Source organism: Myotis nattereri (genome assembly GCF_964212035.1).
Source record: "Myotis nattereri genome assembly, chromosome: 11".
In the NCBI taxonomy this organism is placed as follows: Eukaryota; Metazoa; Chordata; class Mammalia; order Chiroptera; family Vespertilionidae; genus Myotis; species Myotis nattereri.
Genome location: NC_138086.1, coordinates 47817237 through 47844359, shown reverse-complemented (window position 1 = coordinate 47844359; position 27123 = coordinate 47817237). Strand labels below are relative to the sequence as shown.

The following is a 27123-nucleotide window of genomic DNA, read 5'->3' as shown; positions in this document are numbered from 1 at the left end:
TTTCTTTCTTTTGTTTGTCTTTTGCTAAGTGCCTGCAGAATTAGTTTTAACACAGCGCTTTTTTATTTCAGCGACACTTGTATAATATAGCATGCTGTCCTTCAGGTTTTAAGTATTGAAAATACTGCCACTCACTGTTTGTGGAATGCTCTGAATATATTTTCCAGCAGTGACATAGATATCTGATAATCTATTCTAACCTCCCTCTGGTTTCTAATTGTGACCAAGGTATGCACTTAAAAGATGGCCAGTTTAAGAAATGTCCATTGACTGTAAATTAAGGTGATATGTCCCATGTGGGATATGATCAAGTTAGCAAACTATTGGAACTTATTGGGTAGGATTAGGTCTTCCGCCAAATAAAAGATTGATTGGTTCTTACCTGATAAATGTAGAACTCTACTGTGATTCAAGTATGAAACCACATAGGAGTCCTATTCCAGTTTCTGTTTAAAGAATATATTAGCTATTTCTGTTTTCTGCTGTAAGAGGACAGTGTGTTTTTCATTGATTGTAATAATTACCTCTATATCATCACCTTTCATTGAAGATCCTTGGGCTAGGTATTTTACTAGGTCCTTCATATGAATCATTGGATGTAAATTTAATTCTGATGTCAATGCAAATGTTACTCGCATTTTAGAGATAAGGAACTGGAGGCACCAAGAGCGTAAGAACCTCACCCACCATCAGATACCAAGTGGCAGAGCAATACTTTGAGCCCAGGTCTCTGACTCCAAAGCTTGCATGCTTGCTCCTGCAGTGGCCTGCTGCTGCTGGGGGGTGGCAGGATGCAAGCAGAGAACCATCGTTAAGAGGATTTATTTTAAACTACTTCTTTGAATGCAGTCTGCTTCCTCTGAGAAGTCATCCTCTCCAAGAATTGCAGTGAGAACGGTGAAACACTTAGAGACTCCCCAGCTCAGCTAGCCCATCAGCCACAATTGCAGAGAAATGGCCTTCATTGGGCACGCCGAGGCATTGGAATAAAGAGCTCTCCCTGCCTCCCTGGATCTACATCAAGGAGAAGAAAACAGAGGAATGAACGCGCATTGCCTGCACAGTATTGGAGGCTGAATGAAAGTTGTCAGGAGGATGGTTCAGGAGCAGACCAGCTTGAGCATCTCCTGGACAAGGCACTGGTTCTCTCTGGAGGGTTTCTAGCCAGTGGCAGAGGAGCACTGTTGATGGCAAAGCATCATGTGGTAGAAGAAGAGTAGGGAAGAGCCAACACTGACACAGGAGGGAATTTCCTACCCAAAAATCTCCAGTGACCAAATGCCTTCCTTAAAATTGCAATGAAATTCAGGAGAAACCGATATCCTAAAAGTCTCTGGAATAAAGAAAACAAATAATAGGCACTGATATTTTACATTAAAATTGAATTCAATTTCAATGTCACTGATACCAAGTCTCCAGTTGTTGGCTGGTTTATTTGGTTCTAACTCTAACAACACAATCATACCAGGTCTCGGCATCAGTGATATTTCTCACCCAGTTCGAATCCCAGCCTCGCGGCCCTAACTGTCCCTGGACTGGGCAGGAGAGGTGCTGCCAGGCTGTGAGCCACGGGGTAACTGGCGTGGGAGAAACCAAGAGGAATGCTGAGGGATCAAGACATGACATGCTGCCCATTGTGTGCAGCTCCAGGATCAAAATATACAATTATACATGCCAAATAAATTCTCAACCTGCAAGTTAGGGAAAGAGGGGTGGCTCTGACTGCAGGTGCCAGGAGCATTAAATAACCTTCGCAGACAAGGTGCACCACTGTTGTCTTGAGGGCTGCAGGGTCCCCCAGTCTGGCATTTGCCCCCCAAGCTAGACAATGTGCATTCACGGCAGGAGTCTCTGTTAAGCCTCCGTCTCCCAGACCTGCTGGCTCCTGGTGCCCAGCCCTGACACAGAGGTGCCTTTGTGAGTGTAATTACCTTCCCCTGTATTAGAAATAGTCTGTTTAGAGCTGTATTTGCAGGTACAGCTAGAATAAGCAGGAATTAGCATGCGAAAAGACCTGCCCTGGCCCTGACTTCTTTATCAGCAACCACCCTTCAGGACTGTTTTGTTGGGTTTTTTTTTCTGCCCATTAAATGGATTGGGCAGGTGTGATACCAACTGAGATGAAGAGCTTTAAAAGAAAAAGTGGGGGGGGGGGGGGGCGGGGAAAGACATTGGAGGTAGCAGTGTGTGTGTGTGTATGTGTGTGTGGGTGTGTGGTGTGTGGTGTGTGTGTGGTGTGTGGGTGTGGGTGTGGGTGTGTGAGTGAGGTGTGTGTGGTATGTGTGTGGTGTGTGTTGTGTGTGTGGTTTGTGTATGGTGTGTGTGTGTGTGTGGTGTGTGTGTGGTGTGTGTATGGTGTGTGTAAGATACAAATCCTGTTGTGTTATATCTTTTGACAGTTTCATGCCAGACAGAGCTGCCAGAGTAAACTTGAGTGGATGATTCCAGCAACTTAAGAATTGATTAAAGCTCCCTTGGGCTTTCAGCACAGTGGCCACATCCAAGAAAGCATGAGTCGCAAAATAAAGAATTCCTTTGCCATGGTGATACCGTGGCCAGCATCTCTAGGCCTGCGTCACGGGCTTGTGTCGATTGGGGACTCTTAACTTTAAGTTAAGTGAGGCCTGCCCTTAAAGCAGCTTTCCTGGACCTTCTCTAGAGTGATGGTGAGAGACTTCAGAATGATACAGAGTTGGTGTAGAGAGAGAGTCCGTCACTAAACTAGATCTGAGTTTTGATTCTAGTTTATTTACATAGGGGTCTCCCTGGAGATGCCTTTTATTGTTCCTGTCTGTTATTGGTGGGTCTTTTATTTAAAAGGAGGGGGAAAAACACACACAATAATTTACCCTCTTTGGAGAAAGAGTGCTTTAATGAATAGTAAGAGATCAGATGATTGCATTTTGTGTTTATTAATTTTCCCCTGGTGGCTTTACTGTGCACAGAGGACATTCAGGGCTAACCAGAGGATGTCTGAGACAGGGCTGCCTCGGAACCAGTGAGAAGGAAAGGCAGGAAAATGTGGGGATTTTCTTATGCGGCAAGAACGGTTCAAGGTTTATTTTAGGTGGCACACACTTTGTAACTTATTAATTTTTTAAATGGCCAAAGTAATTATTTTTTGTGTTGCTGACGCAGGCACTGGGGCCACACGGAATGTTTCCCTTTATTATAAAGTTGCCTGTTCAAAGTGGCTGATCACCTAGTAAAAATCGCACTGGAGGGGGGGGGGGTGGAGCGGGGGGGGAGGTGGAGCGGGGGGGGGGGTGGAGAGGGAAGCAGACAGATTTCAAGTCAAACAGGTTTCTGTTTTGCTGTAGGAGGGAGAATGGGTGTTCACCACCCATGTGAAGGATTTATCAAGGAATCCGGGAGAGGCATTCTCTCTGTTGGGACTTTAAAAGCCTTTTCACATCCTGCTTCCCTTTTCATTGTGGGGAGCCACAGGTCAGGTATTGCCTGGGGCAGCCTTACAAATTGGCACCTGCCTTTGTGCCTTTGACCTGAAGGAAGTGGTGAGGAGAGGAGGCCCGGGAATTTAAGAAGTCTGTGCCTCTTTCTCCAACCTTCTGCAGAGTTAGCTTTCCTTGGGAACTGGGCTCTCGTGCCTGGGGAGGGAGAGGCTGGGGGCACCTCCTGTTCAGGCCAGTGATTTGCTGCCTGGAGGAGTCTGAGCAGGTGCTTGGCTGTGGGGGATGCAGCACCGGAGGCAGGGAAAAGGGCCTCCTCCGCCCCACCCCCTCCATTGCCCTTCACATGTGTACTGCAGTGGGCACTTTACAGGGAGTAACACAGTCATCGCCTCCTTTATTCCTAAACCTCTCCCCGACCCCTGGAAAAAGGCAGCTTTTAGTATTTGTGACAAATGAGGAAGGTTCAGAGCTTGATTTCTCCCGATGCTCATCTCCAGATACCCAGCGACAGAATAGAGGGGTGTTCTTCATGCCTCAATCAGTAGAAATTTGAGTTTTTTAAATGTTGAGTTTTGGTGGGGGTTTTTTAGAGTATATTTTTATTGCTTTCAGAGAGGAAGGAAGAGGGAGAGAGACAGAAACATCAGTGATGAGAGAGAATCATTGATTGGCTGCCTCCTGCACGCCCCCTGCTAGGGATAGAACCTGCTACCCTGGCCTGGTTCATAGGTCAATGCTCAACCACTGAGCCGCTCCGTCCAGCGAGGTTTTAAATGTTTTAACTCGCTGGCAAGGCTGTCCTGCTTCTGCAGAGCGGAGATGGAGGCTGCTGCACACGGTATCTTTCTTCCTTGGCGTTGCCTTTTCTTCACATTTTCAGAAACCTAAGACCTCTTACATAGTCTGACATTCGCTCCAGTGCGCACAAACTACTTGATTTTTATTATGCACTGTCTGATCCCTGGTAGGAAAAATGCAACATAGTCCTATCCATTTTTCCTTAGATTTGTTCTTTTTGTGTTTGTTTGTTTGTGTTTTGATTAAGACTTTTTTCTTCTCAGTCATCTGGGGCTGTTTTCAAACATCTCCTCAAGCACCTCACACCCATTACGAGGCGCTTATTTTCCCACTGGGACCTGGTGGTTATCCTGATTCCAGCAGAGAGAGCTCCTTCTGGGGAAAACCCACCCCTTCTTCCCGTGGCCTTACCCTTCCTGTGTCCCAGGGCGATTTCAGATCACATCTCCCCGGGCCTTCTGATCGCATGAAGCCATGTAGCTTAAGAGGGGCTGATCACTGTTTCTCTTTCTCTCTCTCTCTCTCTCTCTTTCTCTCTCTTTCTCTCTCTCTCTCTCTCTCTCTCTCTCTCTCTCTCTCTCTCTCTCTCTCTCTCGTTACCATTCCAGTTCAGAATTATCCATGACTTCCTCCTCAGCTCTGTTGTATCCATAGCAAATTACATATCTTTGTTTGAAAAACAAAAGGCTTGGTTTTGGTCTCTAGTATAGTTTTCCAAGAAATGAGTTCGTTGTCCTTGCAGAAATCTGACAACGTAGCCCAAAGCCTCACATTTCTCTTTTTAGTTGTGGTTTTCTCTGTGTGACTTGGCAAAGCTAACTCCGTGTCACCAGGAACGTGTCTTAGGCCCCAACTGACAGCCAAAGATTTTGCTGTTTTCTAAGTTAAATCAGACAGCAGTTCCTGGCCCCTGGTTGCTCACACCCTGAAACAGGCCAGGCTGACCGAGGTGGGTGTAAGAGCGAGAAGAAAGCCCGGAACAGCACTGATGAAGTATGGACAGCGTGGAGCCACATGGAATCCACTCCCTGTCTACCTTCTAGATAAAGGATCCTCAGTGGGAAAGGGTGGCATTTGGGTTTAAATGAATGAAGAGCTCGTATTTAGAGGTTGGTGTTCCCAGCTTAAAAATCGCCCAAGAAGATGCAGAGTGATAGGTCCCTTGATTAATCAGATGAATGGGTCATTGAATAGCTTTACCTGAAAGGAGTCAAGCTGACCAAGGAGAGGAAAATGGGGAAATGGCAGCATTACAAAGCTTTGAGAGGGTGAGGATACCAGGCCTAATCTGTAGGACAGCCAAGACCAAAGGTGGCTGACGAATGAAGGAGATGTTAGACCATACTCCCCCACAACAAAAACAAAAAGAAAAACAACCAGGAAGAAAAGGCATACATACCTCAGAACCACAGAAGCATGGTCCCAACTATGGAATGAATGGTGGTTGATATTGCTCCTCTTCTCACTTGGGGGTAGACGATAGAAAGGTGTGGGCTGATTGGCAGTACATGGTGTGTATTCTTTTCTTGAAATGTCTGCTCCAAGGGGACAGAGGCATCTGAACCCCATCTATGAGTGAGTTGGCTGAGAAATAAGCAACATGACAAGGTCCAGATTCCGGGCATTCATTCTGGTTGGAAGGATGGGCCAAAGCAGGAGGAAGTTTAATAGGATTAAACATGAAGTGCTACTTCTGTTGTTTAAGGCAACTAATTAGGTTACAGGAGCCCTGGGTCAATAGCCGTTCCTCTGCAAAAAGACGAAGCGTTTTGTTACCCACGAGCTCAGTTTGAGTCAGGGGTGTAATGTGGGTCAGAGAAGCAAAGCTGCAGTAATGAATGCGCTGTGTTAAGGAGGTTTGACAGATTGGAGACCACCATCCGCCCCAAAATACCCAAGATCCAACATCCTTGGACCTCAGTAAATGTCTCTGGGCTTGACTGCATCTGATGAGTTTGGATAGAGTCATTATTTTCTTTAAAGAATCTCTAAATTTGGTGGAAAGCTTTAGGTTTTACAAAATCTGTAAAAGAAATGCTATTAAATCATGAAGTGTTGCAAAAGGGTGACTTCGTTTCCATTTAGCCTACCTAAACACAGTATACATCTTATGGTTTTCATTAGACGATTAACTGTTTCATTATCTAACTGGGCACGCATCAATTCTCAAGGCCTCCCCATGCCACCATTTTGACACCACAAATTATTTGGTGAAGACTTTGTTCTAGTTGTTAATTGCTCTACACACAGGTATTAAATGTGTAGGAATTATTGTAAATATTTTAAAGCATTTGTCAATGTTTCATAAATCCTGGAGGGTAGGGGTAAGTATGTGAGTAGATTAGGGGATCCATGAACCCATTGAAAAAGTATATAATTTTTTACATATGTGTAATTTTTTCTGGGAAGGAGTCCAACACTTTCATCAGAGTCTCAAACAATACAAAAAATAAGCCCCTTCCCTTGCCACCTATCTAATTGTTCTATTTCCTGGTATATGAACAAAGAGGCATCTTGGCTATTGCTGCCCATCTTCTGAGAACAAAACCTCCTTGAAATGCCAGTGATCTGCCATCAGTAGGGAAAGGTTGTCACAGACAAAGTCCCAAAATCACTTGAATAGAAATCTTACTATTAGAAAAAGCGAGAACTACCCCTTCTTCCTCAATAGAATTCGTTTTATTTTTTAAAAAGAAAATTTAGATTTATTACTTGCAGAATTTGGGCAATACTTTTTTTTTTTTCTGTTACCTTTTCAACTTATGAGTACAATTCAGTCTTCTCAGAGAATATTTTGTTCCAAGATAAGTTCCAGAGAAGCTTGATCTTCTCAATGGGATATGTGTTTCATGTGGTTTTTCTTCCTTTTCCAACGGACAGGGTGCCAAAGCATGCTTTCTGCGGGACATTCCTTTCTCAGCCATCTATTTCCCGTGCTACGCTCACGTGAAGGCTTCCTTTGCAAACGAAGATGGGCAGGTTAGCCCTGGAAGCCTGCTCTTGGCTGGTGCCATAGCAGGTGAGTACCCCTCGGAGAGCTCCGTTCCCACCCGCACCGGAACCACTACACTGGAACTTTGCTTCTAGCTGTTGACTGGGCACACAGGACTTGGCTGGCTATATATGTTGCTTTAAAGAGCTACTGAAAAGAAAGGGAAGGAAATGAACCTTACTTCTGGCAGATTAAACTGTTAGACAAGTTAATTTCTTAACTCCAGAAAAGGCTCATTAAAAATGGGTGTGTTTCGTGGTATTATTGGATTCCAGTTCACATTCCATTTAGTTTCCCTTCATAGCATAAGAATGAGAACTAACTCGGAAGTTTAAAAAAAAAAATGTAATAATTGTGCTTTAGTGGTATCTAAGCACAAGCATGTATGACAGCTTGTCCAGAATTGAAGCAATGGTATTATCATTTAGAGAAAAGAAATGTAGTACAACTTGGTGCTGTTAGATTCCTGCTTCCTTCTCGCTGTATAAGGTCAGAGGATCTGGGTGTGTGTGTTAATTGAATCTCAGAGAGAAATGACTGTCGTCTTTTTTTCAGGGCTACAGTGAAAATATCAATAGAAGAGCAATAGATGTGGAGGTTGGTTTCTCCATCGCCATGTAAATCCCTAGAGGAAATTTGATTATAGCCACAGCAGGGATCAGTGTGTTCTTTGATGCTACTCCTGGTGCAGAGACCCTAAAGGCCGGAACAATCTGGATTAGTTCTCCAGGTGTTGACAAACATTTAATGAATTAACAAACCCTAAGGCAATCCTGTGATGCCTGGGTCCCAACAGTTTTGATACAGGTGGTGTTCTCATCAGATATGTGGCTTAAGTCTCCTGAGAACAACCCCCTGCTTTGAGAAGTTGCTTGCTGTTTTGTGGGCTCCTTGTCCTGCCTGTAGCCTGGGGAGCCCCTGGAGGAAGGAACCCAGGTAGCTGCTCTTTAATTCTTAATTAATTCTTTTTCTTCAAAGGCAGTGATATTGGCATATGAGGCAGGATTGATCCTTCCTGGCTGCTCGGAATCCTAGTGTAAAAGTAGCAATGAGATCACTCTACTTGTTTCAGGAAATCATGATTTCAAGACAAGAATATAAAATACCACGTTTAATCCCATCTTGCCATTGACTCACTGTGTCCTTTAGGTATCATTTACATATATATAAATGATAGTATTTTTTGAGCCAAAGGTGATCATACAGTTTGTTTTAAATTACTTACTTGAAATAAGGTTGAACACCGAATGGGGAGAACTAACATACCACTTAGTGGGTGACCTTGGCCAAGTCATTTTAACCTCCCCTAAGCTTTGGTTTCCTTGGCTATAAATGGAGATAATTGCCGACTAGGAGGTGTGGTTGTGAGGCTCAAGTGAGAGCAACCACATGCCTCGCATATAATAAATACTCAATAATTGTTAGCCAATTGTATATTGAATCCAAAAGAATCTGTCTATAAATAACTCCAGAAATCAGTTGTGAAATCAGAAGAATTTAAGCTCAGATCAAAGTCTAGGACTTTGTTTTTTTTCATACCACAAAAATATCCCCTTTAGCCCTAACTGGTTTGGCTCAGTGGATAGAGTGTTGGCCTGCGGACTCAAGGGTCCCAGGTTTGATTCCGGTCAAGGGCATGTACCTTGGTTGTGGGCACATCCCCAGTAGGGAGTGTGCAGGAGGCAGCTGATCGATGTTTCTCTCTCATCAATATTTCTAACTCTCTATCCCTCTTCCTTCCTCTCTGTAAAAAGTCAATAAAATGTATATATTTTTAAAATCCTCTTTAATTCTTCCCTTGCAGAAGATAGCTACTCAGACATGATTTCATCTCTGGGTGGTGTTTTCTGAAAACCCATACAACCAAGCTATAGAAATTAGTAGTTGATTTCTTTCTCTTTTAGTTTTTTTTTTTTTTATGATTATGAAAATAACATAAAGGTTAAATAAAATATCCATTTTTCCACAATGCTATAATCACTATTTAACATTTTTGTTAATTTTCTCTCCCATGCATGGTTTTTAACAGAGTTTTGATCACACTGTGTATATATGTGGTTTTCACTTAATATCATTTCTGAAGCATTGTTAGCCATCACAGTAAAGTGATTCATGGCATGGATCATGGTGTCGGACTACCCAGGTTCATATTCCAGTTCACTTAGAATCAACAATTTGGAAGACAAGGTACAAAGAAATACCCAATCAGAGTCAAAAAAGAAAAAAATAATTTTTAAATGAGGATAGTTTAGGGACCTTTGGGACAACATGAAGCAAAACAACGTCTACATCGTAGGGGTACCACAAGGAGGAGAGGGAGAGCAAGGAATTGAGAAACTATTTGAAAAGAAATGATCAAAAACTTCCCTTACCTTGTAAAGGAAAAAGACTCATAAGTCCAGGAAGTGTAGAGTCCCCAAAAAAGATAAACCCAAAGAGACCCACACCAAGACACATCTTAATTAAAATGGCATAGTTTAAAGACAAAGAGAGAATCTTAAAAGCAGCAAGAGAAGACAGTTAGTTACCTACAAGGGAGCTTCCAGAAGACTGTCAGCAGGTTTCTAAACAGAAACATTTCAAGCCAGAAGAGATTGGCATAAAACATTCAAAGTGATGAAAAGCAAGAACCCACAATCAAGACTACTCCACCCAGCAAAGTTGTGTAAAATTGAAGGAGAAATAAAGAGCTTCCCTGGCAAGAAAAACCAAAAAAGTTAGTTACCCCCAAACCAATATGACAAGAAATGTCAAAGGGTCTTCTTTAACAGAGGAACATAGTTAAAGATTAAAATAGTAGTAAATATGCATCTATCAGTAATCACTTTAAATGTAAGTGGCTTAAATGCTCAAATCAAAAGACACAGGGTAGCTGAATGGATAAGAAACCAAGACACACATGTATGATGTCTACAAGAGACCCACATCAGAATGAAAGATATATATGGACTAAAAGTAAAAGGATGGAAAACGATATTTCATGCAAATGGGATAAACAACTAGGATAGCAATACTTATATCTGACAAAACAGATTTGAAAACAAAGCCTCTAGTAAGAGACAAAGAACACTACATAATGATAAAGGGAGCAATACAACAAGAGGATATAGTCCTCATAAACATTTATGCACTCAAATAGGAGCACTAAATATATAAAGCAAATCTTGATGGACATAAAGGGAAAGATTGACAGCAATAGAGTAAGTAGGGGATTTTGACACCCCATTGACATCATTGGATAGATCTTCCAGACAGAAAATCAACAAGGAAATGGCGGCCTTAAATGACACACTAAATCAAATGGATTTAGTTTATATTTTCAGAATATACATTCTTTTCAAGTGCACATGGAACATTTTCTAGGATAGACTACATGTTCGATCACAAAACAAATCTCAGTAAATGTAAGAAAACTGAAATCATATCAAGCATCTTCTCTGACCACAATGGTATGAAACTAGAAATAAATCACATACCAAAAAAACACACAAAGATATGGAGGCTAAATAACATGTTCATAATTGCATCCAAAAAATAAAATGCCTAGGAATAAATTTAATAAAGGATGTAAAAAACCTCTACTCAGAAAACTATATGTCATTGAAAACAATACAAATAAGTGGAAGTATATACCATGTTTATGTTCAAATGTCCATACTTCCCAAACTAATTTATAGATTCAATACCATTCCTATGAAGATACCAATGGCACATTTCACAGAACTAGAACAAATATTCCAAAATTTTATATGGAATCCCACAAGACACCAAATAGCCACAGCATATTGAGAAAGAAAAACAAAGTTGAAAGAATCACACTACCTGATATCAGAGTTGACTATAAGGCATAGTAATCAAAACAGCATAGTATAGCATAAAGACAGACACATAGATCAATAGAACAGAATAGAGAGCCCAGAGATAAACCCATGCCTTTATGGTTGATTAATATTTGACAAGGAAGGCAAAAACATTCACTGGGGTAAAGATAGTCTATTCAATAAATGGTATTGGGAAAATTGGACAGATACATGCAAAAAATGAAACTAGACCGCCTTCTTACATCATACAAAAGAATAAAATGGATTAAAGACTTAAGTGTTAGACTCTAAACCATAAAAATCCTAGAAGAAAACATAGCCATTAAAATCTCAGACATTTCTCATAGCAATATTTTTTTATATCGCCTTGGGCAAGAGAAACAAACGAACAAACAGATGGGACTACATCAAACTGAAAAGTTCTTGCACAGCAAAGGAAACCATCAACAAAATGAAAAGAAAACCCACTTAATGGGAGAACAGTTTGCCAATAATACATCTGATAAGCAGTTAATATCCAAAATTTATAAAGAACTTATAAAACTCATAAAAAAAAAAACCAATCCAATTAAAAAATGCACAAAGGACCTGAATTGTCAGTTCTCCAAAGAGGACATACAGATCGCCAATGAACATATGAAAAGATGCTCAATCACCAGGGAAATGCAAATTAAAACCACAATGAGATATCATCTCACTCCTGTCAGAATTGCTATCATCCATATCAACAAACAAGTGCTGGCAAGGATGTGGAGGAAAGGGAACCTTTGTACACTATTGATGGGGATGCAAATTGATGCAGCCACTGTGAAAAGAGTTACCTCAAAAAAGTAAAAATGTAATTGCCTTATGACCCAGTGATTCCACTTCTGGGAATGTACCCCAGGAAACCCAAAACACTGATTCGAAAGGAGTTACGCATGTTCATTACAGCATTATTTACAATAGTCAAGATTTGGGAGCAGCAACCCAAGTGTTCATCAGTGGACGAGTGGATAAAAAAATTTGTGTAATATTTATACTCAACCATTAAAAAGAAGGAAAAAATCGCCTTTTATAACATCATGAATGGACCTGGAGAGCATTATACTAAATGAAGAAAGCCAGTCAGAGAAAGACAAGTACCATATGAATTCACTCATATGTGGAATCTATTGAACAAAATGAACTAACAAACAAAATGGAAACAGACTCATAGATAGAGAACAGACTGACAGCTGTCAGAAGAGAGGGGGTTTTTGGGGCAGTGTGAAAAAGTTGAAGGTATTAAACAAACAAAAAGGAAAAAAAAGACCCTCATAGACAGAGACAACAGTATGGTGACTACCAGAGAAAAATGGGGGTGGGTGGAGGTAGAAGAGGGTAAAGGGGGGACAAATGGTGATGGAAAGAGATTTGACTTCAGGCGGTGAACACACAATATAGTGTACAGATGACATATTATAGAATTGTACACCTGAAACCTATATAGTTTTATCAACCAGTGCCATTCAATAAATTCAATAAAAAAAGGGAAAAATAATTTAAAAGCAATTCTTAGGTTATTTTTTTTAAATGTAATGGAGAGATTAGATCAAGGTAATGAACTGAACATATTCATCCGTCTTTCCTCCTCCCAAATACCTTAAAATGTAAAAAAAAATACATTTTCAAAACTCCTCACTGACACTAGAAAATGTCAGCAGCAGCCCTTTAAAAGGCAGGAAACGGACCCATAGTGACTCTGAAATTGGACTGAAAGATGCCACAGAGCAAAACACTGGTAAGAAAAACTACTTGTAGTAAAAGCAGATCCAGAGAATTTTGTCCTCTGAGTGAACAATACAATGTCTGGAGTGTGGGGGTGGAGGTTTCAGGGTAAATCATGGCAAGGGTTAAAGAATTTCATTTCCTGCCTGAAGGTTAGGCGTAGTCCCCTCCCCCCTCCCTCCCACCCCCTTTTTATTTGGAGCTTCAGGCAACACTTGCAAGGAGGGGGATTGAAAGAAACCAAGGTTTAAGATAATTTTAGGCCTTTACCACAGATTGGGGGGAGAGGGGGGTGATAATGGCCACTCTTCCCCATAGGGGTGTAAAATAATTCCCTCTACTTCCAGAGTGAAGTGCTTTGTACTTCAGCTGATTTGGAAGTTCTCCACTCTGCAGCTAACAGCCCCTTGCATCCAGTTAACAGGCCTGTGTCTCAAAACCCATAGACCATCCTCCCATTCAGGAGAGAGGCCTGTGGGTGACACTGTCCTAGGGTGACACTGGTAGAAGCCTCCACAGCACTAATCAGCCTGTCCTTTGAACTTGAATATCAATAGACAGACAGAGGTCCTCAGACAAGACTGAGCTGTAAGACAAGTAAACAGATGAATTAGAGAGAAAACAGGCAATTCAGGGAACAGAGAAGAACTTTGAAGAACTATAATTAAGGTCCTCAGAGAGATTTTAAAGGAACGATCAGTAAAGAGGCTTCCTTGAAAGCTAATAACAGGATTGCCAAGATTAAAAATCCGTAGATGGTCTGAATGATAGAATGGATTTGATCAAAGACCAAATGAGGCATCTGGAAAATAAACTCATAGGAAAAAAGAACAACAAAAAAGAACCCTCTAGAATGTGGAGCAAAAAGACAGAGATGAAAACTTTGAGCACATTTAAGAGATATGTAGGATTAATCCAGGAGGTCTACTTCAATAAGAGAGGGAGGACGTCTCACCTTCAGTCCTGGGTAGCTTCAGAATGCCAGGGGAGGATGTCTCGGACCTCAGTTACATTCCCAGCACACGAGCGTTTGGGCCAAGCTTAAGTGAGTTTCTCCATGTCGGGACTCAAAGGTTATCCCTCATAGGCTTCCGAGTCAAAATGAAAAGTGAATTTAAGAAAGAAGAAAATGTGGGATACACGAAACAGCAAATGAATTTAAACCTGAGAGTCTGTGCAAATAACTGTTCACTGTGGCACACACTTTGTTTTTATACAAGAGGAGTCCTTGGGAGGCAGGTAAAGCAAAGGAAGGACAAAGGTGGAAGTGTGCTGGAGGGCTCACCTGCTGGTGAAGGCTGTCCAGCTAACTACTTCTACACATTGTAAATATCACACCTGTGCAATAAATGCACATAGCATTTGAATACATTGGACAGGAAAGGGTGGAGTTCAAAAGCGAAACAAAAGCAGAGAAAATAAAAGCCGTAATGTAGGGCGGCAGAAATAAGTCTGTTAACCACAATAATAGCCACATGGAGTGGATTCAATGCTCCTAAGTCAAAACAGATGCCTTCCGATGAGTTCTGAAAAGAAATCGAGTCACCTGAAGTTTGAGAAAACAGTGACATAGAAAGATTGAACGAGAATGAATTGAAAACCATGTACCAGGCAGATACCAACAATAAGCAAGTTTAGCAATATCAGTGTCAGACTAAATGGAAGCCAGGGTTTGAAAATAGCATTCAGAAGGACAGAGGCATGTTTGCACTTATAAAAGATAAAATGCACCCACATCCGCCTCTAAGTCAGCGGTTCTCAACCTGTGGGTCTCGACCCCTTTGGCGGTCGAACGACCCTTTCACAGGGGTCGCCTAAGACCATCCTGCATATCAGATATTTACATTACGATTCATAACAGTAGCAACATTACAGTTATGAAGTAGCCACGAAAATAATTTTATGGTTGGGTCACAACATGAGGAACTGTATTTAAAGGGCCAGAAGGTTGAGAACCACTGCTTCTAAGTATTATCAACATAATACTATCTTATAAAACCCCAACTTAAAAGTATGACACGAACATGGTATTTTCTCATTCCAAGTGAGAATCTCCACACTTTTCTTAGAAGCTGATACAAGCAGGTAATTTAGATAAGGTTGCGAAGGGAGTGTTTAAAACTCTTCACCTTGATCCAAAACAAATAGGTATAAACTCTGAATGCCATAAACAGAGAGGTACATCCTTTACAGATTCTAATGGGGTAGTTAGGGAAATTAAGGATGACTTGCCCCAAAGTTGTCTTTTGCTGGCCATGCTTCCTTTTTGTTGTAAATGAACTTCTCTCCAGCTGCTGGGCCCCCTTAAAGAGAGGTGGTTTGTTTTTTTTTATTGGCTAGAGAGCACCCCAAATTGTTCCTGTCACAGGAGTAATGGGTGGTCCCGAGGTCTCCCCCTTTGTCTATCCCTGAAGCCTCAGGTCCCCTCCCTGTTGAGGAACCTAGAAGAAGCCTCCAGGTCTAGCCCCCTCTTGCCCACCCCCATCCTTGGGAATAGAGAACACTTGGCCTCGATCGGGATAGCCTTAGCCTTTTAGAAGCCAGGAGAGACCAGGCTACTCGTCTTCCCCAGCCTTGTTTTGGAGCAGCCTGTTGCTCTCCAGGTGAAGACAAAACCCGTCTATGGAGAGACAGTTGCTCTGAGGGCAGTGGCCTCATCTGAGAGATGGGAGCTGGGGATGGAGAGCCTGAGCATCTAGTGCAGGCTAGTGTGTTTCCAGCAACCCCCCAACAAACACACATGAAACTAAACATCTTATGTTTACTAGACATCTTACTAAACGCCTTATGTTTCTTTTGGCAATTTTATTCCACTAATGAGTATCTTTCCTCTGCCACCGCACCCCTCCCCCTCCCCCAATGCATCTCTCTCGCTCTTTTTTTTTTTTCTTTTTCATAACAAGGAACTCTATATGAAAACGAGCCTAGCTGAAGGAAACTTTCCCCATTTCATTGCTTGTGCATCTTTCACAGTCACATCTGACCTGCCTGCCCAGCACTGTAAGGAGGATGCTGTTGGATGTTTACGGCAGACAGCCTTGCTAAACTCTTTCTAAGCCAGGAAGTAAAGCAGAATCAGTGGTGTGAACACCGTGGGTTCCTAAGCATTTTTCCTGTTTCCTTCCATTATGTTGGAGAATAAACTTCTGGCTCAAAGTTAAAATAATTCCAACAAGCTCCTAGGAAATTCAGGATGACTTATCCCGTGAAGCACTGAAATCGAAAGTGAGCTTTCTCACATGCAAATATGTGATGTACTTTATAAAAACGGGGACCTAAGAAGATGAAGTTTGAGGAGCTCAGTCCAGATGGAAGAGGAAGAGCTTCAGCTTCGTAAGAAAAGTGCAGACGTGTCCCGTGCGCGTTTCCCCAGACACATGCACGCACTGTAGCTTTAAAGCTGTCTGTTAGAAGGATGGGATGGCGCTGCGAGCCAGACCACGTTGGTTTGGACAGAAATTCTTACAGAATTATTAAGCCTTAAAAAAAGCAAAGGAGATTTATGCATCTGCATTTGACCAATTTGGTTTGGAGTGGGTTCATAATGGAAAAGTAATAAAACCAGAAGAGACAGTGTCTTCTGAGCACAGTCTCGCTTTTAAAAAATCTAAACATGGGCTGCCCCATTTTGGATAAAATGACTGTAGAAATATTTCCCATTGGTAATTTGGGGAAGGTTTTGTTGTTGTTGTTCCTTTTTCATTGATGACCAGCCAGTATAAATCTGTCAGATATTTTCTCTAGGAGATGTCAGTCTATGAAAAAGAAATCCTAAAGTGTTATCTATGCAAGTCTGCTCCCTAGTCACCTTTACACACACACACACACACACACACACACACACACACACACACAGTGTTTGTTTAGCTACTAGTAAGGCCTTTTTCTGGTGTAACTGGAGAGGCCAGGGTTTGGAGGGTCGGGGGTGGTTGACTGTGTGCGAGAAGGCACCTCCCATGACTGCCAGCAGCCACAGAAAAGCATGAAGAGGAAACGCATAACAAGCTTCACCTCTGAAAAAAATCAGATCTAATAACTTGGTGAGTTTCTGATTTCAAAAGGAGAGCGGGGGCAGAGTGCCACAGACGTTCCCTCTCCTCTCTGTTCACTCTCACTCCCTGGGAGGAGTGTTGTTGATAAATAATTCATTATAACTATTTAAGAATAGAAGCATAACAAGTGGAGGTGATGGGGGAGGGGGCGAGGGGTGTCCATAGATGTGCGGGAGCCTCCATCGCCTTAGACAAGATGGTTAGGGTGGTATGTCCCAGAGGGGACAGTAAAATAGGCATCTGATTTCCTCGGTTTCTTAACTTTCCTTCCACATGCCAGCAGTTCAAAGCGCAGTTATTTTTTATATAGTGCGAATGCGAGCAGACTGCCACGGCCTTGTCTTTCCTGCAGGTATGCCAGCGGCATCTTTAGTGACCCCTGCTGATGTTATCAAGACTCGATTACAGGTGGCCGCCAGGGCTGGCCAAACCACTTACAGTGGCGTGACGGACTGCTTTCGGAAGATACTGCAGGAGGAAGGCCCGAAAGCCCTGTGGAAAGGAGCTGGTGGTATGGAAATAATTTGTCCTGAACTAAACCTTTGGTATCAGGTAAAGTTTTTTAAAAATCTAATTATACCTGATATTTCTCCCCCCCTCTCCCCCCACGCCACCCTTTTTTTTTTTAAGCTCGTGTGCTTCGATCCTCACCCCAGTTTGGTGTGACTTTGCTGACATATGAATTGCTGCAGCGCTGGTTCTACGTTGATTTTGGAGGAGTGTAAGTGTCCTCATGCTACATTCATGCTAAATTGAAGCTATATTTCAGTTGCTTCTCATACTCCGTCATCCTGGAGAAAGGTATGCCCACTTACAGGCTGAAATGGAGAAGATGTAGGGAAGTAGTGAAATCACGTCCTCAGATCAGACCTATTTCCAAGGGGAACATACAACTGACCAGAATTCCACCACTCCTTTATGGTGCAGATGCTCAGTGTTTGGATGTTGTTTTTGCCAAGTTAAAAAAATAAAACAAAACTCAGATGCTCCACTCTCTTTTCTCTTTCAGGAAACCCATGGGCTCCGAGGCAGTTCCTAAATCCCGGATCACGCTGCCCGCTCCCAGTCCTGATCACGTTGGGGGCTACAGACTGGCAGTAGCCACATTCGCAGGGATTGAAAACAAATTCGGACTGTACCTACCTCTCTTCAGGCCATCAGCATCTACCTCAAAAGTTACCAGTGGAGGCCCCTAGGAATGCCCGGCCAGGGGGTGTTGCGATAGCTCTGTTGTTACATGGGTAAAGAATGCCCCATCTCGGGTGGAAGCAATATTTCATTCCTTTCACGTCTATCTCTTGTTTAAATTCAAGTCCAGGCTTTTTTTTATGAGGAAAATCATTCCTTTTCTTTGTGTTTTCTTAACCAGATCATTGTAAAATTATTCATAATTCCTCTTTGGGCCTCCTGCTCACAAACCTTTGTGCCTGACATTTGCTAGGTTTTGGTCAACACTCACATGATTTGGGAGAAAGAGCAAATCTGAATAGAAATTAGAGCTGTTCTCCTTGGATTAGGATTATAATCCCAAAGAGGCTACTGCAAGGCAATCACGATGCTCAGAGCAAAGTGTTCCATGAGCTTTTGAACTGGTAAGAAGCTGGGTGCGTATTTGGGAAAAGCGTAAAGCCCTGGAAGCAATGAAAACATGGTCAGAAGTAGCCAGCCTCGCCTGGCTTCAGATTTTAAACGCACACTAAGTCTGGCCTCTGGATTATATTATAAAGCTTTTATGTGAAACATGTTTTATTTTATTTTTTTGTAATGAAAACCACATTGAAGACATTTAATAATCATATTCTGTTACTGGTACCAAGACTACTGGTGAGAAGGCTTGTACTTTAGGGAAGTCCTTATGGCATTTTCTTATGTAGATCGAGAGAGACCGTGAGACGCCACACTTCTGTGTTAGACCTGCTAACTTGGAAAAACTGCTCGTCGGCTGCACCTGTGCTGGCTCTGCCTGTTGCAGTGAACGCTAGGAAAATGCATGCCCGTTCCTGGTACCTGCCCTGATCCCCTCCCGACCCCCGCTCAGGTGGCACCCATTTGCTTTAAAATCCACTCTATCTTGAATCATGTAAGACAAATGTACTCTTACGTTTTTATTTAATTTGTGGTGCCTTGGATAATGGTCAGCAGGCTTGTGTGTCTCTGAAGGAGGAAATAAACTATTTTTAAAGCTATTGAAGTATTTTCTTTTCTTTGTATGTCACCTGGTGAATAATGACCATTATTGGATTCAATGTGTTTTGAGAGGGATTTTATTCATATTGGCATGGATATGTACCCTCCTGGTCTTCCAAGGTAATGTGTGCCCTCATTTTCAGCAAACCATTTTCACAGTGAGGAAGAAAAACCACATTTAACCACCCGTAAGCAAGGGACCTAGCAAAGCGACCCTTTTGTTCTGGTCATCCCCAGCACTTCCTGCAGTTTCTTATCCTGGGAGTTAAAGCAATATAAAGTTTCACTGGAAATTGGGCATGAAGATTGGTATGAAATGATGGCAATTGTATTTTCTCTGACTCATTCTCCCTCACACCAAAACCTTATACCGCTGTATCCCACACTTGGTAATTTTTGGCCAGAGCTGTAACCGTTTGGGGAAAGAAGCTTGAACAGAAAGTAGGGCTCCTTTTCTCCCACAGGCGTGCTCCTGAAGAGGCTATGATGAGTCTATTGGTCGTCAGCTCGAACTTTCCCCTCCGTAGGAGACAGCCACTGTCAGTCTCTGTCTTGCTGTAGGTCAATAGGTTGACATTCAGTTACTGTTCAAAATTGGGAACAGTCAGTGCCATCCACAAGTCTGATTTTTTTTTTTTTTAAGCGAACAAAAGCTTTGTTACCCTCCCAGAAAGAGCGCACATGCATACGTGGCTCCCTCCTTGGTTTGGGTTTGGTAAAACCAAAAAAAACCCCTCCTCCTAACCTCCTTCCCCAAGTCCCTGGGAACGTGATGTGATAAATGTTTATATTTTAATCCCAAAGACAAGTCACAAAACTCCAGATAGGCCTTAGCAATGTGGGCGGTGTTAGAATAACAAAGCCTTCGAGCTTGGGTCTTCTGAATGTGGAGAAAAGCCCCCATAAATCGCTGCATTCCTTTTCTTCACTTGCATGAAATTTTATAGGAGATCCGATTTTCATGGTAGGAGCACTGACCCAAATCTCAGACATGGTGGTTGCCCTGCCTGCTGCTCTAAGTGCGGTTGCATTGGGTAGAGGAGCGTCTTGGCTTCACCTGGACCTACCTGTCGCTGAGGACTATTCTCTTTAGTAAATGAGAAACCAGAGGTATGAGGAAGCCCAAGGAAATAGGGCCACAGACAGCTGCCTCTCCTTAAAATCCTCCCCTTATTCTGTTCAGAGATGGCCAATGGCTTGAGACACTTTGAAGGGGGCCTAATTTCCATCTCCGTTCTGCTCAGTGGGTGGCGTGACTATGACGCCCTTGAATAGGACTGCAATCACCCTGCGGTGGAAACCACGTCAAATTTGTTCTGGGTTTTCCTTCTTCCTGAAGTGACAGCACAATACGTCGCCAGTGCTGTTGCTGCAGCCCCCGTCGCTTCCCTCCCAAACGCTGAGGAGCTAGAAGATGTGTAACTCCAACATGCTTGCCTGCCCACCCCGGGGGCCAGCCCCGCAGCCTTCTGCTCTGCCCTTCGTCTATCCTGTGGTTGCTTAGGGGGTGGGAGGGAGGCCTGACTTTTGTAGCCACTTTTTTTTTTTTTTTTTGCAAGGAGGGGAAAAAATGTGAAGCTGGCCACAAAGTGAACACACTGATTCTTGGGTTCCAGTCGTGGCTGGGTTTCTTGAGGCTGGGTGGCACGCTGTCGCCAAGCTCATGCTACACCTCATAACCCACAACCATTTGCTGAGCTCCCTAGAGTCGCCTTAATCCCAGCAGCCCAGGGTTGCACAGGGGAAAAGAAGAATTCTGGCCCAGAAAGGAGTCATTTAAATGCTTATTGCATTTCAAGCTTCAGCTTTTACTTAGCTCAAATATTTACTGTTGCTGGAAAACAATGTTTAAAATGTTGTGCTTATATGTTATTTCATGGTGTGGCCTATGTAAACCTCAGGATGCTTACATTTTGACAGTCTCCTGGAAATGTTTAACAGCACATAACTCGCGAGCAGGGAATAAAAACGGAAACAAATTGTGCTTGAAAACGTTTGTAACCTCTTCCAGCTAGGGATCCGGCAAGGCACGCTGGGATCCTTCAGGTAAAGGGAAGGAAATCTCCGAGAACGGAATCTGGCAAATCCTGTCCTGTGGCCCCATTTACCAACCTTGTTGATAAGCCCTCTCTCAAAGTCACGTGCCTTCTACTGCAGAAGCCATACTTGTGGGGATGAATTTGTATCTTTGCCACTGAGCAAAATCTCATTTTAAATTCAGGGGAATCAAATGCTTTCAGGATGTGGATTTTTCCAAAGATTTTTAAAAGACACGTTCCCTGGTAAGAACAGCGAAATGTTCTTTCCACCAGTGGTACTGCCCACAGAGGCGCGTGCCTTTTGTTTTACCCTTTGGGAATCACCCAACCCTCACCAAAGAGTTCTACCTTCGATGTGATGAAGACCACGGGGGCTCACTGCTTCATCGTGAAAGTCTGAGGCAGCTGAAAGCAGGGCTACTGTATCTTTTAAAACAGGGGCGATCTTTAGATTGAAAGCCCAGCTTGGGCTCCATGAGGGCCGTGACTGTCTTTCATGCTAATTCTAGAGCACCTGGAGCTTTGTGGGCTCATGGTTATTATTTTGAAGGATGGAGGGATGGATGGGAGGATGGGAGCTTTGAGAATATTTTTTTCAAGAAGCATTCTGCAATCTCTCTTATTTTCCTACTGTTTTACGGGCTGTTTCTGCTGCTGAGTTAAAACCATAACTGAAAACAATCGCAGTCTTACGTATTGTTCACTTACTTTTAAAGTCATACATACATACAGCTCTTATGAAAGCAACGACAGCTATTTAAAATTGGTTTTATAGTTGGTTACGTTGAATCAGGAACTGTCATATAAACGATATGATATTTAAATTTCCTGATCATGGTTAAAAGTAAAGGCTCGAAAAATGTATATCCTTTGAGATCAGTGTCACATTAGGGCTAAGCTACGAACCCATTGTCCTCATCCATGAATCGTATTATTGACAGCTCCCCCGCTCCGTCCCTCGCACTGCCTGTCATTTATGTGCCCTCAGGAGCAGTGGCCAGCTTCCTTAAGAAGCTGCGGAAGATGGGAGCTCTTTTCAGGAGGGTTTGTCTTTAGCTAATGCATTAATTGACTCCAAAAGAGTCCAAATGGAACTCGCTGCTTTCATCTGCTGGGGTAACCTAATAAAATAATGTTTGTTTGTAGAGTCCTGGCTGTTAAGGGGGTTTTGCTTAAGGCAAAACACAAGTCCCCGGGAATAACTTTAGAAGGAAAGTCTAAAGACCCACTAATTGTGCCTGTCCGAGGCTGCTTCTCCCGGGTCCCAGGTGCTCCCCTGCACACGGGTCTGGCACCGGGGCCCGTGCCCACCGCTGCTCTGCCTGCCCCGTTGGAGGATGAATCATTTTGCAGTGCAGCAGTTCTTACAATGATTTTTGAATGGACACAAGCTCTCGGAACAGACTTGTGCAAGCACACTTTGGTCTGTCCCATGTGGTGGGGAAAGGGAAATACAGATTAGTGAAAAAAGACTAATTAAAACACTCTTCCTTATCTGTCATCACCTCCCACTCCCTTCCTTTGCTATTAACCTGGTCTCTTAGTGGGCTGCTTTCAAATGAGAGAGGGGCAAGTAATTCTGCCCCCACCCTGGAGTTCTTGGCCAGTCAGAACTCATTAAATATGAGAGAGATGCCAGGTATCATCTCATTAAATCCCCAAACCCTTAAAGTAGGCAAAATAAGTCCTCGCCTAATGTCACTGATAGGTTCTATGACTTTAAGCAAAATGACATATAATGAAACCAGTTTTACCATAGGCTAATTGACTAAAAACAAGAGGTAAGTTCCTATGGCATTTTATCCACGTGACAATGAAATGATGTTGAACGAAACAACGTTATTCAAGGACCCGCAGTACTATTTTCCCTGTGCTACAAATGAGAAAGCCAAGACTCAGAGAGATTACGTATCCTGCTCCTGGTCTCTACGCCAGTAAATGAGAGTGTAAGGATTTGAATCCAGGTCTGATGGCAGCCGAAGACTTCTTCTTTTCCTATGGAGGTTTCGCAACAATGCTCAGTACAGAAGGTCCTTATGATAGTCTATGCCCTGAATGTCTCATTGCCTCCAGGTCTCTGTATCAGATGGATCATTCCTAGCTCGGAGTAGAAGGGAAGGGTGGTCTCTGATTATTTTCCATAATTAGTGCATTTATCTCAGAGAATCCCAGAGCCTGAGGATCAAGGGAATCCTGACAAGCCTTTTGAGGTTCATCTTAAACTGTTTTACAGCCTATTTAAGTCAGTAAAGAAAGTATTAAGGTAAACTCAAAGCATTTGCCCCACGGGTTTAAAATTGGAAGGTAATGTGGAAAAAGCAGAGGTACATTTACACACTGTTACAGTGCAATGTGATATGACACGAACTGAACTAAATCTTAAAAAATCTCTGCTATAACTAGAAAATGTCGTGCTTCAACAGAAGCTGGAAATGGAAAACCAAGTTAAAAGTAAATATCTATGGGTACTTGACCTCCAAGTGTGTCTGGAGGGAATGGAGACAGTTTACAGAATGTGAGCTTTGCTGGAATTACTTTTAGACATAAAATCTCCGTCACCACTAATGGCGGAAAAGTCTTACTCTGTTCCTGAGTTTCTTGCTATCCCCAACGTTAAGTGAGAGGCTATCTACCACAGCCTTTTGCTGCCTTCTCCCCTCTTCTTATATAAATGAAAGCAGATTACTGACTGACCCACACCAAACAGTTACAGCATTTTCTTTAGATATAGGGTGTCCCAAAAAATGTCTGTACACACTGAATAATTATAAAGGCAGTGTTTATTAAAATACATTGCATTTTCAAAATTGAACTATCAAGCTGTTAAAGTTTATTTACATTTTGGGGGGACACCCTGGAACCTATGTATTAAAATGTCTTATTCTACTTTTCAAAAGCGTGATGCATTTCAAAGTGTGCATTTCTGTTTTGAAGCAGAATTTAGCTACATAAGTTCTCAGTAGAGAGATATGCCCCATCGATTGGAGAACTTATGTCTCCTGACAATTAGCCGTGCCATGTAAAGGCTGCCTTTGGTGATAAGCCCTTCGTGTGGGCTCAGTCTATTGTCATAAAAGGCTCAGACTCTGTTAGAGTAAGATCAGAAAAATAGAAACTGGGGGATGAGGAACATGGAAACAGGCATTCTTTTTTTTTCTCCTGACAGAAGTGCAGTGACTGCTGGTGTCTGTTGAATTTTATTCCTGTGGAGAGTGGAGATTTCTGCACACGTTCAGCCTCAGCCTTTGTCCCGCCTAGCTGTGTTGTGTATGCATCTTGTTCTTCCTAAGCAAAGAGGCAGTTCACACTTGACCTGGGACCCCCAAGGCAGTTCCTTGAGACCCTACTTACAAAGTAAGCAATTTCTTTCTTTCTTTACCAGTTTGCCTGTGTGAGGGTGACTGTAGAGAAGCCGTCAGTTCTGTCTCATTTTGGTACTTGAAGGTAAGCATGGCATTCTTTCCTTTTATTTATTTTAGAAGGTGGCTTCATCTGCCTTAAAAAGTTAGCCTTCTAACACCACACCAGGCTAAATTATTAAATATTGTAATAGCACTTGACAGAAGTTGGATGTAAGGGATAACTGCTATCTTTTATTAAGGATGTTTAAAACTAAATTTCAAAATAATCATAGCAATGTATCATCAACACCCTGAAGTAAATATTAAGTAAATGCTTTGGCCTTTATCGACACTGAACGCTGATTTCTTGTGCCTTAAAAATTATACTTTGGAGAGGTTTCTGCCTCTGGCCTCATAGTTAGAGCATGAGGCAGACTCTGACAAAAAACAAGATGAGACCTCCTAGTGCACCAGCTTACTGCTTAGAGGCAGTTCCCAGTCCCTGTGCAGGGGAGGGGAACCCAAACAAGGCCTGTAAGAATCCCCAAACTGAAGACATGCAGATCAGAAGTCAGGGAGGACAAGAAAGCTAGAATTTGTAAGACAAAGTACCAACAGGAGGGAGCTGTTCTGAGAGAGAGCTCTGGAGTTTTGCAGAGAGTTCCCCAATCTTCGTGTACTGCCCTATGCATTTGTGAGAGGAAACTATACAAGAGTTGGGAAAGAACCATTGGAAAGGAGGAAGCAGAAAAATCCTGGAGCTCAGAGGAGAAGTGGTTTATGTTTTCCCCAGCAAGTGTAGAAAGCCCTTCATAATACATAGAACACCAGGTAGAATCTTCAGAAAAACGCTGTATTACAAAGGGAGCTAAATTAGTCTCGTATGATAAAGGCTTTTCTGCCTTTACAAAACTTAAAAAGCAGACCTCACAAGGACCCACTGATTGTCAGTACACAATTTTATACTACTTACAGCAACATAAGAAAATACCACAACCCACAAAGTAAAAATCTAATAAAATAGTCTCACAAACCAGGAATAAAAAGAAACTTACTCAGATACAGGGCATTATTAAAAAAAAACTTATAGCTAATATCATACTTATGTGAAATACTCGATGTCCTAGCCAGTGCAATAGGGAAAACAAACAAACACATAAATATTGAGGAAAAAGAAGTAAAACAATCTCTAATTGCACATGAATTAATTATCTATGTGGAAAATTCTAAGAAATCTGCAGAATAATTACTAAAAGTTATACATGGATTTAGCAGGATAACAAGTCAATACATAAAATTCTACTATATTTCTTTATACTACCAACAATATCTGAAAATAAATTTTTTAGGTAATCCACCAAAAATAACATTAAAAAATAAAGTTACTATTATTCAAGGCAAAATGGACCAAAATAGAATTCAGAAATAGGCCAACATATATATAGTCAACTAGAGGCCCGGTGCATGAAATTCTTGCACTGGCCGGGGCGGGGGCCCTCAGCCCAGATTGCGAGAGGGCGCAGGCCAGGCCGAGGGACCCCACCGGTGCACAATTGGGGCCAGGGAGGGATGTGGGAGGTTGGCCAGTTGGGGAGGGACTGCAGGAGGGCTACAGGGCATGTCTGGCCCATCTGTCTTGTTCAGTCCCAATCGGCCAGACCCAGTAGCAAGCTAACCTACCCGTCAGAGTGTCAGCCCCCTGGTGGTCAGTGCACATCATAGTGAGCGGTTGAGCGGCCTTAGCATATCATCAGCATATTATGCTTTGATTGGTTGAATGGCTAACTGGGCGACTGGACACTTAGCATATTAGGCTTTTATTATATAGGATTGATTTTCAACCGGGATGTCATAATATTTCAAAAAGGAAACAACAGTCTTTTCTAAAATGGTGCTAGAAAATTAGAGATGTACATGAATAAACTAATCTCAACTCACCACTTCATACACAAAATTAACTCAAAATGGATTATATAAGTAAATCTGAGTTAAAACTATAAATATTTCATATGAAAACATTTTTAAAAATCTTTTTGACCTTGGATTAAGCAAAGATATTTTAGATAAGACGTGATTTTAGAACATATGCTTAAAGAAGAAAAAACTCTAACTAGAACTCTACATCCAAAAAATATATGCTTCATAATGAAGGCAAAATAAAGACATATTTAGACATACAAAACTGAGGAAATTATTCTCTTGCAGAATCTCACTACCTGATATGCCATAAGAATTTTGTTGGCTGAACAGAGTTGGCACTAGATGGAAAGCCCATATCTCCAGAAAGAAATGAAGAGAACCAGAAAAGAAAAACATAAGGGTGTTTCTAAAAACTTTTAAAACTTACCTTTATTTTATAAATATTTTAATCCTCACAGACTTCTCACTGAAGCAGAAATAATAACAGTGTGTTGTGGAATTTATAGCAAATATGGAAGAAAAATACATGAGAATAAGGGAGCAAAGGACTGACAAAAGTAAATGTATTGTTACCCACTTTTTTTTGTGTGTGGGGGAAGTGATATAACATCATTTAAAGGTAATTTATAATTAAAAATGCATACCATCTTACTGTGAAACCACTAAAAATAATGGAAGTCAACAGATGAAATGTAATGTAATACTAAAAATCACTTGATCCATCAAAAAGAAGGCAAGAGAGGATGAACAGAAGAACAAAGAATGAATGGGATAAAAAAAAAAAAAACAATACAAAAGAACTTTCAACTAT

The 27123-nt window shown here is 42.0% G+C and overlaps 1 protein-coding gene across 1 annotated transcript in view; it reads left to right on the top strand.

Annotated features, from left to right (window-relative positions):
• Nucleotides 1-19011, top strand: part of SLC25A13 (solute carrier family 25 member 13) — a 159630-nt gene extending 140619 nt beyond the window's left edge. Inside the window, exons 15-18 of the mRNA XM_081102247.1 lie at nt 7092-7230; nt 17178-17336; nt 17456-17546; nt 17835-19011. Of these exons, the coding sequence (XP_080958373.1) occupies nt 7092-7230; nt 17178-17336; nt 17456-17546; nt 17835-18021 (576 nt within the window). The 3' untranslated portion in view covers nt 18022-19011. The remainder of the gene's footprint in view (nt 1-7091; nt 7231-17177; nt 17337-17455; nt 17547-17834) is intronic.
• The last annotated feature ends 8112 nt before the right edge of the window (nt 19012-27123 follow it).